Source organism: Entelurus aequoreus, linkage group LG12 (assembly GCF_033978785.1).
Source record: "Entelurus aequoreus isolate RoL-2023_Sb linkage group LG12, RoL_Eaeq_v1.1, whole genome shotgun sequence".
Lineage (NCBI taxonomy): Eukaryota > Metazoa > Chordata > Actinopteri > Syngnathiformes > Syngnathidae > Entelurus > Entelurus aequoreus.
In genome coordinates this window covers 31,340,270-31,360,820 of record NC_084742.1, presented here as the reverse complement: position 1 = coordinate 31,360,820, position 20,551 = coordinate 31,340,270, and the positions used below count along the sequence as shown (strand labels likewise).

At 39.1% G+C, this 20,551-nt stretch overlaps 1 protein-coding gene across 1 annotated transcript in view; it reads right to left on the bottom strand.

Annotated features, from left to right (window-relative positions):
* Positions 1 to 5,623, bottom strand: part of hmga2 (high mobility group AT-hook 2) — a 47,779-nt gene extending 42,156 nt beyond the window's left edge. The window contains exons 1-2 of the mRNA XM_062066958.1: positions 5,240 to 5,623; positions 1,206 to 1,292 (exon numbers count right to left, since the gene is read on the bottom strand). Of these exons, the coding sequence (XP_061922942.1) occupies positions 1,206 to 1,292; positions 5,240 to 5,341 (189 nt within the window). The 5' untranslated portion in view covers positions 5,342 to 5,623. The remainder of the gene's footprint in view (positions 1 to 1,205; positions 1,293 to 5,239) is intronic.
* Positions 5,624 to 20,551: the final 14,928 nt, after the last annotated feature.

The window sequence follows — 20,551 nt, the reverse complement described above, 5'->3', positions numbered from 1 at the left end:
TTGCAACTGCATGCAAAATCTACTATATAATACAATCAAATGAGACTCAGTTTCACAATTATCATATTCCTCAACCAATTAAAAACATTCCATTATGAACGTATTGATATGACATTTGGTTTCCTAACAGTTCCCAAATATTCTCACTTTCCCCCAAATTCGACATTTTTCATAAAATGTCCCTCGATCATAAGAACTTCTAATAAAGTACTCTCTTTTCTGCTCTGCCCCCCTCTCCTGCGTGGAGAGGTTATCAGGTGGCCACAGATCATTTCCCACAGAGGAGGCGCTAGATGTTCCTGGAACTGAGAAAGTTAACGCGAAGGAGATCCTCTAAACACTGTACATTATTATATTACTTCATAAAACTACTGTATTTGTGTGCAGTACATTCTATTCCATTTCTTCTATAAAAAGTGTTTTTTTCTTTTTAAAACTCATGTTAAATGTTAACATTGTGGTATTTTGAGGGAGCTATAAAATAATTTAAATCAAAATTTAAATTAATTTCATTTAACATAAGAGTGTTTTGAATGGAACCAATTGAGCTTGTAAGTTGAGGTACTACTGTCGTAAAAAATACCTTATGATTATTTTATCAATACATTTCAAACAATTGTGTTGTGTTATTAAAATAATAATAATGTGTAATGTCAGCCTGGGCAATTATTGTGTGGGTTAAAATAATAATTTCCTATTTAAATAATTACTAGAAAAAATGACGAACCCTGCAAAGCTATTTAAAAACTAAGTAGTATTTTCTGTGTTAGTGACTTATCTAATCATTCATCACAATACGGGCAGACTCATCTGCTTGGGACGCTGCATTTTTAATGGGGACATTTGATGTGGGAAAGACAACACGGTATTCAATTAATCATCAGTGTGTACTGTGTATTATATGGCTGAGCAGAAAAACAATGTGAGCGAATATCGAAATTTACCCGGCAACACATTTATGGGTGCCTGGAACAGATTAAATGTACTTCCATTATTTCCCATGGGAAAAGTTGCTTTGGTTTTCTTACAATATCGAGCTTACCTGATCTTTTGAATACAGAAAGACCACTGTATTGCATTTGAAGTCATAAACATTTGAATAACCTCCTATTTAGTTACATAAATATAAGCAATATATTGGACTGTCAATCAAAAATATGACAAGATGCAGATGTTTGTGTCATTCAAGTGTCGGAACTCCTCACCTTCTGCGCTGCCTTTGAAGGGCCCTTGTTCTTACTTCCTTTGGGACGTCCCCTTGGGCGCTTGGGGACGGGCTCTCCACTGGGCTCCTGAAGGGAAGGGGAGGGCATGGCATGGGTGTGGAGAACAGAAAACAAAACGTTGGTATGTCGCCTCTATTTCTCACTATATGCCCATAAACATACACAGGGCAATCCCGCTTTTCAAGTATGTGCCCAAGCACATACTATCATTCTGCGCTTTTCAAAACAAAGCCTGCTCCAATAAGAACCACATGCATTGCAAACATGCAGAGCCTGCAGCCAAGCTGAATCCTGTGGAATCTGTGCAAAACGCTGGGCGGGAAAGCGACCCAGCAGTGAATCACATCTCTTTCAAACACATGTAACCACTTTCACGTCACGCTGTCTGGGACTCCACTCATGGAAGTTGGCCATTAAATGTCCCAGACTGGAAATATGCATAACTCTTTTTACATACATAAACATGGAGCCTGGTTGACGATACTGCAACTGTTGTCCTACTGAACTAGGCTACTAAACAGTTTGGCAATGCTATTTATCAGTGGTTCTCAAACCACCTCAGAAAAAACGTGGCTCTCCAAGCACCACCATAATGACCAACATTAAAATACAGTAGGCCTAAGTATTCATTAAATACAAGGCAGAGGTTTTATTTAACAAGTATATTTAACATTTTGACCACTGTAACAATACACACAGTTTGAACAGTAACACTGTGTTAGAATATAGGAAATTAAAACACTGTACTTTAATCAAGTGATTATTTGGCGTACCACTACATGGAGCCTGCGTACCACTGGTGGTACACGTACCAGTTTGAGAAGCTTGCTGTATATAATGAAACTAAAAATATTAACATTATAAACCACACAGAAAAAAATATATGTATATATCGATCCTATTAGATTGTGATTAGGCTGATACTGCTCCTACCACTGATATCAATATTTATATCCATCCGCCCATGACTCACATAGACTGGGTTGTCCAAAGCTTTTCCAAACAAAAAAAAAAGTAGAGAAAAATTAAAGGACGTGTGCGGCCACTTTGATATATGTTTTGCATCAAAAAGCTAAAACCAATGCAATGTACAGTAAGTACATTTTTTACAAAGTTATCTGACCAAAACATCCTAATTTGGTGTTGTAGGTGACCATGGCCCCTGGCTAATTTGGGGCCCAAAACAGACTTTTTAATTTGAGGTCCACATTACAAAAAAAACAAATTGTGTATTAACTTCAAACGATCTTTATACTTTTTTTATTCAAACTTGAATTGAATTTGATGCATGTTTTGAACGAAAACAAATTCATGAGAAACGAAATTTTCATAATTTTTTTTGTGTTTGCAAAATAAATGTAACGTAGGTGAAACATAAATTTCCAACCTTTCCTGAGACAACTCCAACAAGACCAGCACTAAGCAGCACACCACAATGGAACATTTAAGGGGAAATTTGCCGTTATATTCTTAACAGTGACAAAGCAGCGACAGGCTAAAAAAACAAAGCAAAAAAAACATCCATCCCATCTATTTTCTACCGCTTGTCCCTTTTGGGTCGCGGGGGTGTTGGAGCCTATCTCAGCTGCATTCGGGCGGGAGGCGGGTAACACATTTTTGCAAATTTTACTAACACATCCCCAGCCGGAATTCCATCCCAGGCATACTTTGTAGTTGTGACTTGTGCAGCCCTTTGAGACACTTGTGATTAAGGGCTATATAAATAAACTTTGATTGATTGATTGATTGACTTTTTACCAGCCAGTAAAAGTTCATATAAAGTGCCATGTCATTCATTACTTTTTCCAATTTAATTTCAAAACATTTTCCATAAAAATGTTTTTAGTGCAAAATAACAGGTTTAACATTAGTAAAACCTACATGTGCATAAGATTCCAGCCCATCTTCAGCTATGTTTTGATCCCAGTACACCTGTTTAACAGTACTGCCACTGTGCGCCACCAGAGACAATACTGTACACATCCATCCATTATTCAATTTTCTACCGCTTGTCCCTTTTGGGGTTGCGGGGGGTGCTGGAGACACATATCGGGAGATATTTGCCATTACATTATTTTCAATGACGGAGCAGGAAGGGGTTAGGAATATGTTTGCGGTAAAATGTCATGTGACGCGCCCTGTTATTCATGAATTATCTTTTTAAATGTGTTTATTCCTGTGCACAATTAGGTTACAAAGTTTGATATCTAAAAACAAGATCTGATAGCTCAATTACAGCTCATTATTATTACCTAGTCTCAGTGGTGTGTCGTTAGGGCCAGCAAGGCCTTCTCTGCTAGCCTAAAATAACCAAGAAATCATGATCATAATTAAAGATAAAATTATTTTTTAATTTACTTTCCCTAAATATCAAAAATTATTAATATTCTTTTCCATGTCATATTTTTAGTTTTAGTTTGTATCCAATCAGAATTCAGCTAGCTTATGTTGCCATGCTGTACCAAATCTGCCAGACGCCTTCAGAATCAACAATACTGGCGTCCGTGCACTGTAAGTGAACATACAGTTGATAGACAGTTGCGATAGTCAATCAGATCATGAGTTGTTGTCAGTAGGGCCTTCTAGATGGCCTCACGTTGAACATGACATTTAGGCGTCTTGTGATTGGATACTCATCGGGACCGTTAGCGGATGAATTTGAAAACACATACAGGTGAGAGACAGTTACGATAGCCAATCAGATCGCAAGTTGTTGACAGTAGCTGTTCTGTTACAACTAAAAGTTGTAAACTCTTGTTTTTAAAGTGTGTCATGCTTGTCATTTAATTAACATTGTTACATGTGTATTTGTCGCCATCATGTGGTCAGGGCAGTTAATATATCTTTGAGAAGTGTGTACCGTATTTTTCGGACTATAAGTCGCAGTTTTTTTCATAGCTTGGCCGGGGGTGCGACTTATACTCAGGAGCGACTTATGTGTGAAATTATTAACACACTACCGTAAAATATCAATTAATATTATTTAGCTCATTCACGTAAGAGACTAGACGTATAAGATTACATCAGATTTAGCGATTAGGAGTGACAGATTGTTTGATAAACGTATAGCATGTTCTATATGTTATAGTTATTTGAATGACTCTTACCATAATATGTTACGTTAACATACCAGGCAGGTTCTCAGTTGGTTATTTATGCGTCATATAACGTACACTTATTCAGCCTGTTGTTCACTATTCTTTATTTATTTTAAATTGCCTTTCAAATGTCTATTCTTGGTGTTGGGTTTTATCAAATAAATTCCCCCAAAAAATGCGACTTATACTCCAGTGCGACTTATATGTTTTTTTCCTTCCTTATTATGCATTTTCGGCCGGTGCGACTTATACTCCGAAAAATACGGTACTTTGAATCCAACTTTATTGATCGGAAGTTGCATAAACCAAGCAGAAAAAATCACGGTATATGTTGTAATTGCTGATGCCTTTTAATTGATTTTTAAATGCGCCAGAAAATAACCCGTTTTGTATACTGTTGATATGATTCAATGCACAGTAGGGTGTAAATGTGTTCCTGTATAGTATTTCTCCAGCAATGATCATAAATGATGGTATTTTAAGAGGTAATCATTGAAGTCGGAGATCACTGAAAGCCTAGGTGGGAAACGCACGGCCCGCCACTGCCTATTCTGTGTTATATGTGTTTTATGTTGCACGATCGTACAAAGAAAAATTCCTAGTTTGTGAACCCGTTCTCAAACAATGGCAATACAACTATTCTGATTCTGATATCTAATGATGTATCTTATTAGTTTTATTTTTCAGATGTGTCAAGGGCCACAAAAAAACGAGCTGTGGCCCAGAAATGGCGCCCGGGCTGCACTTTGGTAACTTCTGTCATAGGGGAAAGGATCACGTTCAGTCCATGTAATGTAAAGATAGATTAGTGAAATTGGTCAATAAAGAATCTTACCTAATTTCATAATACAGTTTACAACTTTCTCTGACAATAAAAGTCGATGTTCTGGTGACAAAGTTGATGTACAAACTAACCTTCTTGATCTTCCTGGGTCTCCCCGGCCTCCGCTTCTGGGGCTCCGCGGCCCCTGCGGGGTCCTGGGAGCTCTCGCCGGCCTCGTCCCCGCGTCCACTCATGGTTCCCGCTACTGAGGCTCCTCGCTTGTAATCCACCCACACACTAAAGTGTTTCTAATGTCTGTTTTGACAAGGTTTTCTTATCCACTAGTGCGGGATGGGGGGTCCGAGTTTTTTTACAAGCACGCCTTGTGGAGCAGCGAGAGGTCACGGCGGAGAAGCCGAGGACAGCGAGAGCTTGGAGTCCGCGACGCCGGAGGAGAGCGACTCAACTCGGCTACAACGTACCGCGCGGCGCAGGGCGACACAGCTCGGAAGCGTGGGCATAACCACTAGCATCCACCGTCCACTCTGAAAAAGCAGAGCGAGGTGGGAGTGAACGGGTCGAATCAACAGTCGACAACATCGATACCAAAGACAGTGTCGATACGAGCGTGATAAGATCGATATTTTTTTTAAATGTACATTTTGTATCATATTGTTACCTGGGCTATGGGATACATTGTTGTTATACAGACTAATTACTAAAATCAGTGGATTACCACAATAAAGTTTTCATCCAAAAAAATTTAATTGAACAAAATAAAGTCATATTATGGGGGGGCATAAGAATACAGGAAAACAGGTGAACATAATCTTTTAAATAATGTAATCTTACTTGAAGTTTGCAAAAATGATTCTACAAAAACCGTTACTTGAAATTTATTAGAATAAATTAATATTATTATGAGGAAGAAACATGACATTTTAGGGGAAAAAAACACAATTAAAGAAATTCACAAAACAATGTAATGTAATTATTTTTCAAGTATTTCTTTTTTTTTTTTATGTATAATATGTCAATTTGATGTATTATTCATGCCATGAAAAAAGTCGTATTAAATATGAAGAAATGAATTTTGGTTTTTTTAATATTATTGTGAGGAAAAAACATATTTTATGAAAAAAAAATAAAAAAATAGGAAAAAAACACAATTGAAGAAATTCACAAAACAATGTAATGTAAATATGTTTCAAGTATGTATTTTTTTCTAATGTATAGTATATCACTTTGATATATTATTCATGCCATGAAAAAAGTCATTAAATATGAAGAAATTAATATTATTTTTGTAATATTATTGTGAGGAAAAAACATATTTTATGAAAAAAAAAATAGGAAAAAAAACCAATTAAAGAAATTCACAAAACAATGTAATGTAAATATTTTTCAGGTATTTCTTTTTTTAAATGTATAATATATCACTTTTATATATTATTCATGCCATGAAAAAAGTCATATTAAATATGAAGACATTTATATTATTATTTTAATATTATAGTGAGGAAAAATATGCTATTTGATGAGGGGCAAAAGACACAATATTAAGAGAATAAAATGTGAATATATTTTTTAAAAGCTTGTAATTTTACTTAATATTGCTTGGATTTATATTACGTCATGTCCGGCTCATTAAATGGGTGTGGTGGTCAAGCTAACTCTGTTCACAATAGTTACGGCGCTACTTAGCCTTTCCCGAAGAAAAATGCCTTCTGCTTGCGTTGTTTTCGGCTATAACAGCCGTTCACATCGTGAAAAGGATAAATGTCTCTTCAGAGTTTCTCGAGAGGTAATCAAGAAGAGCGGAAGAGTGCAAGATTTTATGAAAGGCGACGAGAAAAGTGGCACACACTCCACTCCAAGGGAGAAGAGTCAAAGAACGCACAAGTTTGTAGTGATCACTTCGTTAAAGGCTTGTTTGATATATTTTTAACATATTTCACCTGTTTAGTATTTCCCATTGAAGTAATATATTGTTTGTATTTTAACTTTTAAGAAACAGAAACCACAGAGTCAGGGTCAATAATTCAAGTGTACATTGTCAGGAAAGGTACTTCTACTTCTTCCCTCTTGTTTATTTTATACACAAATGTGAACATATGACAATATGGCAAAAATCAAATATGGTGATGATTCAGTAATAGTTAGTTTTTCTTTTCTGCTCTGCCCCCCTCTCCTTCTTGGAGGGGGGGGCACAGATTCGGTGACCACAGATGATGCGGTAGCTGTCCAAAGTCGGGACCAATGTTCCCTCTAAGGTGCGCGCCTGTGCAATTGCGCACTGCTCAAGCGTCCTCTGCGCACGGCAAATCTATGCCACGCATAAAATCAAATAAAAAAATAAGCGCATAACAATTTTCGACACGACACGGACACGACAGAGAAAAGAGTTTTTGTCATCATAGTTCAAATATTGTAACGTCTGTCGAGACGCTTTGAGGACATGAATTCCATCCATCACTATACTGAGCAAAACTCGTTATTGTCGGCCAGAAACACATCACCAAAACATTAGCAAAAAAATTATATCTAGCAAAACTGGTCATTTTCTGCAGTACAAACCAGACCAAAAGCAACTTTGTTATATCAACAGCAGCCGCTCGCTCTTTCTCACTTGCGCCAACACATGCACATATGGCACTTAGCCAGTGATGCGTTTACAGCCACACAAAAAGTCGGACAACTCCAACACCACACATAAAGTGTCATTCCAGGTCGTTACACTATGATTTACCAATCAAATATGTGCTTATTCTAGTGTCATTTATTAGGAATCTTAATTTATAAATATTAATCATGAAATGCTGTTAGTATATTAAATAAATACTAATAAAAATATATTTTTTACAAACAGGAAGTTGCAAGAATGTACACATGATCCCCTGTTTACATCTCATTGTGCAACATGTGAATGTTTTAATGGGAACTAAATGCAATGTCTGAAAGGGGTACAAATTATTTCCAAAGCAGGACCTCCACATCTGCGGTCCCCTCCAAGGTTTCTCATTGTCATCCCATTGGGTTGAGTTTTTTCTTGCCCTGATGTGATGTCGTTGTGGCTTGTGCAACCCTTTGAGACACTCATGATTTAGGGCTATATAAGTAAACATTGATTGATTGATTGAGTTTGTTAATTGGATATGTCAGCAGTCGGGTGCTTGTCGTCGTTGTTTGTTTACATCAGAGGTCGGGAACCTTTTTGGCTGAGAGAGCCATGAAAGCCAAATATTTTAAAATGTATTTCCGTGAGAGCCATATAATATTTTTTAAGACTAAATGTAACTAAATGCGTGCATTTTTTAGTAAGACCTACATTTTTGGAGTATAATTATTTTTAATAACATTGTTATTCTGAAGCTAACCAATAATAAATAAATTACTTCTTACCATTAATGCGACTTCTTGAACAGGTGCGGTAGAAAACCGATGGATGGATATAAATGCATGAGAATGTTTTATATTTTGACACTGTGATTACCAGCGTAATTAGGTAGGTAGGTAGGTCTTAATTGTTATTGCACAAGTACAACAAAATGTTGTTTTCAGCACAAACCCATACAAGATTAGACAAACAAACAGTGTTTAGGGTCACAGAACAGCTATGGGAAAAAAAACTCCAGAGCAAAGCACATATACGTATCACAAAATACAACTCGAGACTTGCAACAGAGGGGAGGGAGTGGGGGCTATGGTGGCAGGCTGCAGCTCTTCGGGCACTGCCCAGCCGTCCATCACCCCTAAGGGATTCGCGTCAAGGGAGTTGGATGAATTATTCACTACATATCGTGTTAAGCAATGTCAGCTAAGATTTATCTGAGAGCCAGATGCAGTCATCAAAAGAGCCACATCTGGCTCGAGAGCCATAGGTTCCGTACCCCTGGTTTACATGGATGCGTCCTCGCAAGTCATATGAATTATTAAATGGAACTTTACCCAAGCAAATACTATGCATATTTAGTCCTGATCTCAGTTTTAACCCAGCCACACACAAAGAAGTTGAAGACCTCCATGCTTTTTCAAGTTTTCATCTGTTTTGTGGTGAAGAATGTTGTCTGGAACACAAGACAGTTTGATATGTCTGGGTACTCCCCTGACGGATTATCCTTGATATCTCTTGACAAACCTTTTTTTTTTAATAAAGTACAGGGATCTATTTTTTGCTCATATCTGCTTTTTGCAGGAAGATCTAGGCCCTTTGCGTTCTCTGAGAGTTTACTCCCTGCTTGCTGCACAACAGCCATCTTGGCTTGGTTGACCACCAAGGTTTTTCACTTCTGGGAAGAAGTCACATGACAGAATACAAGCAACAGGCAAAAATATTTTGCCATAAACATGGCCTTAAGCTACAACTTAATGTATTGTTATTATAATTTATATATTACAATGATATGTTAATCATGCCATGACAAAAAAATAATTGTCATCAGAAAGTAGTTATTTGTTAGAATATTGTAATATCGCTATGAGAAAAAAAACTCCTACCTCATTCAGTTTGCTTTTTTTTGCCCCTCACTTACCCCTTCAAAAAAAGAAAAGGAATACAATATTTTTATTTTGGCTGCATTGTTTTTATCTTTTATGTAATAATAGAGAATAATGTTATTGTTTTGTTGCAAACGTTAAATTGCCTCACATTGTTGTGTATATTCGTCACAAATAAGTTTGTCGATACAAATATTAGTTCTGTGTTTGTTTTTTGATGGGGGTGTAATCACGGTCAACAAATTAAATGCAAAAGTCACAAAATCGTTCAGGGATCTGAATAATTTCAGATAAAAATATATTGATATCGGCAAAACTGGCTATGTATTTACTTAATATCGGATGGATTACAACATGTTAGCAGTATCGGCCACCTCTACAGTGGGTATGAAAAAAAAGAGGGGGAAAGACAGAATGAAAGAAATCACCTCTCCAGTGAGTGGACACACACACACACACACGCACACACACACACACACACGCACACACACGCACACACACACGCACACGCACACACGCACACACACACACACGCACACACGCACACACACACACACACACACACACACACACACACACGCACAAACAGGCAAAAGGAGGAGGGAGTTCTGAACTGGTTCCAGAAAAAACACAGGAGACGGAACCCTGGCAGCAGGCCAGACGTGACAGACCGCATTTATGAATTAAATTCACATTTTCACACGTTTCAATGGAATTCACTGCTACCATTGAGAGGAAAGTTCCTTCTCAATGGTGGGTTGATGCTAGCGACTATCATATCTATATATAACTTGCCAAATATAGATATGTTATTACTTGAGATGTGTGATCGTAGAGGACCAAAATGTATCCCGCGAGACATCCTCAAATAATGTACAGTGTGTACAATGGCTAATAATAAAATATTTTTGGACATTGTGTGTACTGTACATATTTTTTTCTTGTGTTTTCATATTACATTTCTGACATTAAACCTTTCATCTGTGCGCAAATCTCAAATGGTGACTAACATTCTAAAAAATTTTTATAAATGCGTGCATTTTGATTGTTGCTGTGGTAGAATTCAGGTAATATTACCATGCTTTTATTTTGAAGCTTATTTTGCACTGCGTAGGAAGAAGTCCCTACGTGCACGATTCAATAGTTTAATAAAAATGTGTGTTTGTTTCTTGCGTAGACAAAGCAAAAAGAGCAACGTGTAACGATATATCAACTCTTTTTTGCTCAAACGGTACAATTGTCCTCTGGTGTGGCTCAGAGCGACTTCCTGATCCTGTCTACTGCACTAAGCCTTCTGGGTAATGTAGTACATAAACATTTACTTCCTAGTCTACGTGTATTCATAGATTCCTTTTGACATGTATTTATCCAGGGTAAGGTAACAAAGAGCCGATTTAATTTGCAATGCTGACCTAGCAAAGAGACAGCGATTACATGTTAGAGATGTTGAAGTGTGATGATAATCTCTCATCGTCTTTCACTAACTAAAACAAATAATTCACTGCTATAGGTCGTTCTCGACAGCTCACTAACATGTTTAACATGTGGGGGTAAATGTGTTGGAACATTAATGAATGTTTAAGATGGACAAACATTTTTCAAGCGTAAAATAAACACTGAAAATGTCTGCAACTTGTGGACGACAGTGCAGACTGCGGTCAATCAGGAAGCCTTTGCTGATGTTTCTTACTGTAATTATAATCATTCTAAACAGTATAGTCATTTGACAATGAACTCTGACTATGTGCTTAACCAGCAGGCACAAGACATTGATACAACGTTGATTATATTCCCCTAGAGGGGGGGGGGTTACCCACATATGCGGTCCTCTCCAAGGTTTCTCATAGTCATTCACATTGACGTCCCACTGGGGTGAGTTTTCCTTGCCCGTATGTGGGCTCTGTACCGCGGATGTCGTTGTGGCTTGTACAGCCCTTTGAGACACTTGTGATTTAGGGCTATATAAATAAACATTGATTGATTGATTGATTGATTATACGTACATGTTCTTTAAAACTGACTTTTGAAACAACGTTGCAAAATAGTTGTTTTTGTAAATTGAGACAACGTTCATGTCCAACGTTGGATTCACGTTGTTGGTTAGGAAATGACCAACATTCAGAGGTCAAATCAACGTCACAACCTGACATTGAATAAACGTTGTCAAAAAGCATGTTGCTTCAACGTTGTATTCGTGTTGTAGATTATTGGTTGGGAATTGACCAAAATTCAATGGTCATATTAACATCAGAACCCAACATTGATTAAACGTTGTCAAAAAGCATGTTGTTTCAACGTCAGGACCTAATTCAACAACTTCTCGACGTTGTTGTAATGTCTTGTGCCTGCTGGGTTGTGTCTACTTTAAAGTCTGTGTGGTCTAAAATGAGTAAAACATCAATCGAAGTATTTGTTTTCCAATTGTTGTTGAAATCCTGTGCTTTTTGAAGTGACAAGGAGCACTTCATTATCTCGGACGTGATAAAGTGTGATTTTGGGGACATCTGCTTGACGCAAAGGTGAATCCCACTTTGAAGCTCTGTGAGATGGATGACACAAGAACAACACAAACAAAGTAAAGTGCGTTACGCGGACGAACTTTCCCACGATCCCGCACTCTCGGTCTAAAGGTGCTTTCCCTGCCTCCGCAGGTTAAAGTTAAACGCCATCAAGATGTTTCCTACTGGAGCGTCTCGCGTCCACGCAGACAATGTCTCCACTGAGAGCACATGGTTAATTTGTAGCGAGCGTTCACTTCATTCATAAAAAACAGCCCCCACCCCAATGAAGGGGTTTCTGCGCAAGCTCCGCCCCTACAGACTGAGTGGCGTCAGCGTCAAACCCACACGATCAATGGCAGCTCCGTTACCTTCAGGGTGGTTTGCGGCACAAGTCTGACCCCTTGTTGCAGCGTCGTTAAACCAGAACCCCAACGTGTTATTGCGCTTTTTGCAGCCTTTGTGTCAGGAATGCACGGGAGTGAAACAGGCTGCTCCCGTGACCTTTAACCTTTTTTTTTTTTTTTTTACCTGGAATGCTGCCTGAGCTCAATAGATACATCCAAAACAGTGTGAGTGATGTGACGCTCACCAAGACTCTCGTACGCCAACATCCAATGAATGTGTGTGAATGGAGCCATGATAAAAATAAAAAAATAAAAAATTTAAACACTAAAAATACAACAACAACAGTCAGAAGATTGCAATAATTATTTTAATATAATTGTATCAAAATAAAGTAATATTATTATGAGGGGGAAAACATGCTATTTTGTAAAGAAATATGAGCAAAATTACAACTACGAAATCACAAAAAAATGTACGGTAGGTATTTTCAAATATTTTTGTAATCATAACATATTAAGGGTTCAGATAAAAATCACTTCACATTTGAATCGTGATTTGTATTTATTACAATTCTAACTCGATTGATGGTTTTCAAAAATCTTTAAGAAAATTAAAAATGAACAAAAAATTATATTATAAGGACATAAATATTACAACAACTAAGGATTCAATTCGATTAGAGAATCCATTTTTGATTCAGCACGATTCTCAAAATATATTTTTTTAGGCCATCTCAGCGCTTAGAGCAGGGGTCCCCAAACTTTTTGACTCGGGGGCCGCATTAGGTTAAAACAATTTGGCCGGGGGCCGGGCTGTATATATATATATATATATATGTATATATATATATACATATATATATATATATATATATATATATATATATATATATATATATATATATATATATATATAAATATATTTAAATATATATAGATGTATATTCCTCGCGCACTAATTGACTGAAAGAGCGCGATAATGTCACGTTATCGATGGGAAAATGCATTTTTAGACAATATGATTTGCCTGAGCGGCTACAAGCTGTAGAAAATGGATTAGAAAGGACAGATTGAAATATGACTTATCATATCTTTGTGGAAAATATTGGACACACTGTGTTGTCAAGCTTATGAGATGTGATGCAAGTGTAAGCCACTGTGACACTATTGTTCATTTCTAAATTTTGTATTTTTTTTTTTTAAATTAATGTTTTTAATGATAATATTAAGATTAAAGTACCAATGATTGTCACACACACACTAGATGTGGTAAAATTTGTCCTCTGCATTTGTCCCATCCCCTTGGGGAGCAGTGGGCAGCAGTCAATGAGGGTTTTTTAATCACTGCTTTTTTGAAATTGTTACTAATATTGATGCTGTTGTCGATAATGTTCATTTTTGTTTCACTACATTTGGATTGTTCCGTGTCATGTTTGTGTGTCCTCAATTGCTCTCAATTGCTCTGTTTAGTGTTGTTCTTAATGTTGCTGGGACGGGTTTGGTTTTGGAATTGGATTGCATTATTGTGGTATTGTTGTGTATTGTTTTGTTGATTGATTAATAAATTCATAGAAAAAAAAAAAAAGAAAAAAAAAAGAAAGGACAGATTTTAGAAAATAAAAAAAATTAATAAAAACATTTTATTTTATTATTTTTTTAAACTTGGGACTTCCCGCGGGCCGGATTTTGGACGCGGGCTGTAGTTTGGGGACCCCTAGCTTTTTAGAGAGTCAGCAGTCCAGGAGAACTTTTTTAACCTGTTTTGAAGAGGTTTTATTATCATTTATAAACCAAATAATATCAGTTTAATCGAAAATCGATTCTAAATATCCATATGAATACCCCATCGGACCCTCAGTGCGTGGCGCTCCAAACCATAATTGATAGCTGTGGTCTTACACAAATAATACATGAACCCACGCATCGCAACGGTAATACAATAGATCTAGTGCTTGTCAGGGGTGTCACCACCTCCAAAGTTATGATACTTCCATATACTAAAGTAATGTCCGATCATTACCTTATAAAATTTGAAGTTTTGACTCTTTGTCAACAAGCTAATAATAATAATAACTGCTATAGCGGCCGCAACATTAATGCTGCCACAACGATGACTCTTGCTGACCTACTGCCTTCGGTAATAGCACCATTCCCAAATTATGTCGGCTCCATTGATAAACTCACTAACAACTTTGACGATGCCTTGCGCGAAATTATTGATAGTATAGCACCGCTAAAGCAAAAAAGGGCCCCTAAAAGGCGCACCCCATGGTTTACAGAAGAAATTAGAGCTCATAAATTATCATGTAGAAAACTGGAACGCAAATGGCGCGCGATTAAACTTGAGGTTTGCCATCAAGCATGGAGTGATAGTTTAATAACTTATAAACGCATGCTTACCTTAGCTAAAGCTAAATACTACTCAAATCTCATCCGCCTCAACAAAAACGATCCTAAATTTCTGTTTAGTACAGTAGCATCGCTAACCCAACAAGGGACTCCTCCCAGTAGCTCCACCCACTCGGCAGATGATTTTATGAATTTCTTTAATAAGAAAATTGAACTCATTAGAAAGGAGATTAAAGACAACGCATCCCATCTACAACTGGGCTCTATTAACACAAATACGACTGTATATACGACGGACAATGCCCTCCAAAATAGTCTCTCTATTTTTGATGAAATAACATTAGAGGAATTATTACAGCGTGTAAGTGGGATAAAACAAACAACATGTTTACTTGACCCACTTCCTGGGAAACTTATCAAGGAACTGTTTGTATTATTAGGTCCATCAGTGTTAAATATTATAAACTTATCACTTTCCTCCGGCACTGTTCCCCTAGCATTCAAAAAAGCGGTTATTCATCCTCTGCTCAAAAGACCTAACCTCGATCCTGACCTCATGGTAAACTACCGACCGGTCTCCCACCTTCCGTTTATTTCCAAAATTCTCGAAAAAACTGTCGCACAGCAGCTAAATGAACACTTAGTGACTAACAATCTCTGTGAACCTTTTCAATCCGGTTTCAGGGCAAATCACTCTACGGAGACAGCCCTCGCAAAAATGACTAATGATCTATTGCTAACGATGGATTCTGATGCGTCATCTATGTTGCTGCTTCTTGATCTTAGCGCCGCTTTCGATACCGTCGATCATAATATTTTATTAGAGCGTATCAAAACACGTATTGGTATGTCAGACTTAGCCTTGTCTTGGTTTAACTCTTATCTTACTGACAGGATGCAGTGTGTCTCCCATAACAATGTGACCTCGGACTATGTCAAGGTAACGTGCGGTGTTCCCCAGGGTTCGGTTCTTGGCCCTGCACTCTTTAGTATTTACATGCTGCCGCTGGGTGACATCATACGCAAGTACGGTGTTAGCTTTCACTGTTATGCTGATGACACTCAACTCTACATGCCCCTAAAGCTGACCAACACGCCGGACTGTAGTCAGCTGGAGGCGTGTCTTAATGAAATTAAACAATGGATGTCCGCTAACTTTTTGCAACTCAACGCTAAGAAAACGGAGATGCTGATTATCGGTCCTGCTAGACACCAACATCTATTTAATAATACCACCTTAACATTTGACAACCAAAAAATTAAACAAGGAGACTCGGTAAAGAATCTGGGTATTATCTTCGACCCAACTCTTTCGTTTGAGTCACACATTAAGAGTGTTACTAAAACGGCCTTCTTTCATCTCCGTAATATCGCTAAAATTCGTTCCATCTTGTCCACTAGCGACGCTGAGATCATTATTCATGCGTTCGTTACGTCTCGTCTCGATTACTGTAACGTTTTATTTTCGGGCCTCCCTATGTCTAGCATTAAAAGATTACAGATGGTACAAAATGCGGCTGCTAGACTTTTGACAAAAACAAGAAAGTTTGATCATATTACGCCTATACTGGCTCACTTGCACTGGCTTCCTGTGCACTTAAGATGCGACTTTAAGGTTTTACTACTTACGTATAAAATATTACACGGTTTAGCTCCAGCCTATCTCGCCGATTGTATTGTACCATATGTCCCGACAAGAAATCTGCGTTCAAAGAACTCCGGCTTATTAGTGATTCCCAGAGCCAAAAAAAAGTCTGCGGGCTATAGAGCGTTTTCTATTCGGGCTCCAGTACTCTGGAATGCCCTCCCGGTAACAGTTAGAGATGCTACCTCAGTAGAAGCATTTAAGTCCCATCTTAAAACTCATTTGTATAATCTAGCCTTTAAATAGACCCCCCCTTTTTAGACCAGTTGATCTGCCGTTTCTTTTCTTCTCTCCTCTTCTCCCCTGTCCCTTGCGAGGGGGAGTTGCATAGGTCCGGTGGCCATGGATGAAGTGCTGGCTGTCCAGAGTCGGGACCCCGGGTGGACCACTAGCCTGTGCATCGGTTGGGGACATCTCTGCGCTGCTGACCCGTCTCCGCTCGGGATGGTTTCCTGTTGGCCCCGCTGTGGACTGGACTCCCGCTGATGTGTTGGATCCACTGTGGACTGGACTTTCACAATGTTATGTCAGACCCACTCGACATCCGTTGCTTTCGGTCTCCCCTAGAGGGGGGGGGGTTACCCACATATGCGGTCCTCTCCAAGGTTTCTCATAGTCATTCACCGACGTCCCACTGGGGTGAGTTTTTCCTTGCCCGTATGTGGGCTCTGTACCGAGGATGTCGTTGTGGCTTGTACAGCCCTTTGAGACACTTGTGATTTAGGGCTATATAAATAAACATTGATTGATTGATTGATTGATAAATCAAATAGTCACGTTAAGCACTGGAATCAATTTGAAATGTTTATCCCTATAATAAATTATTCTGATGTATTATTCATACCTTAAGAATAAAGTCAGTGGATTACAATAATAACGTTTTCATCAGAAACTAGTCATTTTATCAGAATAAAGCAGTAGAGCAGAGAGAGTATGGCCAACATGGTTTCAAAGTTGGCCTCAAAATGGCACTTTGTAGTCATGTGAGAGGCTTTTGACCAATCAGAGAGCGTATGGACAGAGGATCTCCTAAATCATTGCGCAATTTTGAGGCCAGTTTTGAAACCGGGTTGGCCATACTCTCTGTGTGCACGGCTCTGTCACAAGTGGTACGCATGTACTGTATATGGAGTATGCTTGTTCATGATGTTTGTGCATTGTGTGTGTAACCCATATTTAAAATATCCATTGAAAACATGCATACAGTGCAAAGACTTTTATTGTGAAGGGTTACTTCCTGCCGCTCACTTCCTTTTAAGGAAGTGCTGCTCACTTCACCACCCCCTCCCGTATCTGCTGTGGCTGCGGTGCTGTGAGAAGCGCTTGAGAAGAAACTTGCAATATCTTCTCATTCTCACACTTTGCAAACTTCATAATTAGAGCTGCCATGTTCGATTAATTATTGGGCCGTTCATGGTATGTTGTTTTTGCCCTCGATTACTCAGGTCAGGTTTTTTTCCGGGAAGGAATACCCGTTGACCCAAACAACCTGAGCTCCCTATCCACTTTCAAACTCAACTCAACAAATGGCGAGCTAAACAACTACGCGGTAGGACAAGCATTTTTTTTCTCCTCCGCGGCGAACCTTTTGGATTACTTTTGTTTTTGAACTGAACTTTTGGACTGACGCGAAAGCGTTTGCATACCTTTTGAACTGAACTGTGAACTGGTTCCGAGAAAGCAGCAGGACTGCATCTTGTATTTTTGTTTTGGGCTTTTTTTTTTTTTCCTATTGTGTCATTTGTGGCATTTATATTCTTGTTCAATACATTTAATGCAGTCAAAACCAAAATAACTAGTTGTCGTCATCTTTCATACCACAGGCTCCTAGACGAACCATCTTCTGTCACACTGTTTACATTCTTAACCTGCCTAGCCCATGCTAGCGTTACAATTGGCGAGCTAGCCAGGAGCCTGTCAGTATGAACGATTTTTGATACGACCTTTTGCATATATATGTATCTTTTTTTTGTTGAGTTGAAAGATGGATTACTTTGTAGAAAGTGGTATGGACATTGCTCATATGGTCATTGTTAGTGGTGCAACAAACACTGAAGCAGAGAAAGAAATTATTGATAATTTAAGCGGGTATGGTGATGTTAAGAAAGCGATTATTGTTTACGATAGTCAAAACCCTTATTACAAAAACCTGGCCGTTGAGTTTGTAGACGTTGCGGCGTTAGAAAAGCTAAAACCGTTTTTGCCATATACGACGCACACAGCAACCGGTAAAGTTGTTAACTTACTTTTGGTCGAGGGTGCCGCAGCTACAGCAGAGCATCCCCAGTCCCAACACCAATTTGTGGACTATCTCCAAATTCTGAGACGCCTTTCCCGGGAGGGTGGTCGTCCATTCGAGCATGTTTTAAAAGGAGCTATGGACCAAATTAGCTCTCATCTTGGAGCTCTTGGGGGAGAAGAGGATGAAGGCGATGATGAAGATATGGAGGCGGATGACACCGAGGTCAGAGTGGCTAGCGGTGACGTGCTCAGTGTTCAAGGCCCTTCTAACCCACCGACAGCGCCAAGGATTTCACTGTCTGGTCAGGAGTTGACCCCTCCCGAAGTCCAAAGACTTGTAGTCGAGCACATTGTGCGCAGGGATGATGCTAACACTCAGTTACTGTCTCCATTACGGCTGCGCACGTTCTCAGGAAAAGTCCCGAAACCCCCTCATGAAGCAGACTATGAAGCCTGGAAAACACAGATGGAGTTGTTAAGTGCTGATCCTAGTCTTGCTCCTTTGCACATAACCAGACGCATAATCGAAAGTCTCCTTTCCCCTGCTGCTGACTTAGTCAAACATTTGGAACCAAACGCCCTGCCTGCCACATTCCTGCGGATTTTTGACTCTGCATACGCTACTGTTGAGGATGGAGAGGAACTATTTGCCAAGTTTTTAAATACGTTTCAAGACCATGGAGAAAGACCATCTTCATATTTGCAGAGACTCCAATTAACAATCAGTGGCGTGATAAAACGAGGTGGCATTCCGGCACGCGACACAGACAAACACCTGTTGAAGCAGTTTTGCAGGGGCTGCTGGGACAATACTGTGATGAACAAGTTGCAATTGGAACAGAAAAAGGATCAGCCGCCCTCCTTTGCCGATTTACTCTTCATGCTCAGAACTGAAGAAGACAGACAGTACACCAAAGATACTCTCATGAAAAAACACATTTACTCAGTTAAACATCGTGTCAATCTACAGACTCAGAGCGCTACTCGATGTTCGTGTGGCCATTCTGCAGATTCAAGTGCCATTGATGATTTGAGAAAGCAAATGGTTAAACTTCAAGAGCAGATGTCCGCTCTGTTGTCTAGAAAAACACAGAACACTGACAGAACAGATCACAATCAGAACAGGCAGAAACCAAGAAATAGCAATGCGCCAAAACCTTGGTTTTGTTTCAAATGCGGGCAAGATGGACACATTTCCCCAAACTGTCCGAACAATCCAAACCCCGCTTTAGTGGAGAACAAGAGGAGACAGGTCAAGCTCAAGCAACAATCCGGGGAAAGCCGTAAGCCGTTAAACTGCAAGCAGCTTCCTCGGGGGGACAAGTGGGAGCTGCCACCGATCGTTGTCCCCACAGCAGGCACTCAACTTTTCAAGCCTCAATACCAAAAGGATTGGTTGGCACCAGAAGCAATGGAGTGATCAAAATCCGAGGAGCCAAATTCCATTACCTCTTTGACACAGGATCTCAGGTCACAACAGTTTCACACTCGTTTTACAACACCTACCTCGCAGATCATGAAGTAAAACCTTTGAACAATCTCCTTGAGGTAGAGGGCGCCAACGGACAGAGTGTGCCTTATATTGGATATATACTGTAGAGCTTGGCATAACATTCCCGGCAGAGTTTGTCGGTGAGGAGATGGACATTGACACTCTTGCCCTTGTTGTCCCTGACCTGCGATCTTCACAGCCGCCTGTTCTTATTGGCACAAACACTTTGGACACTGTGTATGACCTTTATAGTCATAAACGACCCGAATTCCATCCGGTTCCCTTTGGTTACAGAGCAGTGCTGAAGATTCTGGAAATAAGACACAAGCTGGCATCCGATGACCACCAGGGAGTGTTGAGAATGCAGTCCACAGAGCCCCTGACAATCCCTGCTG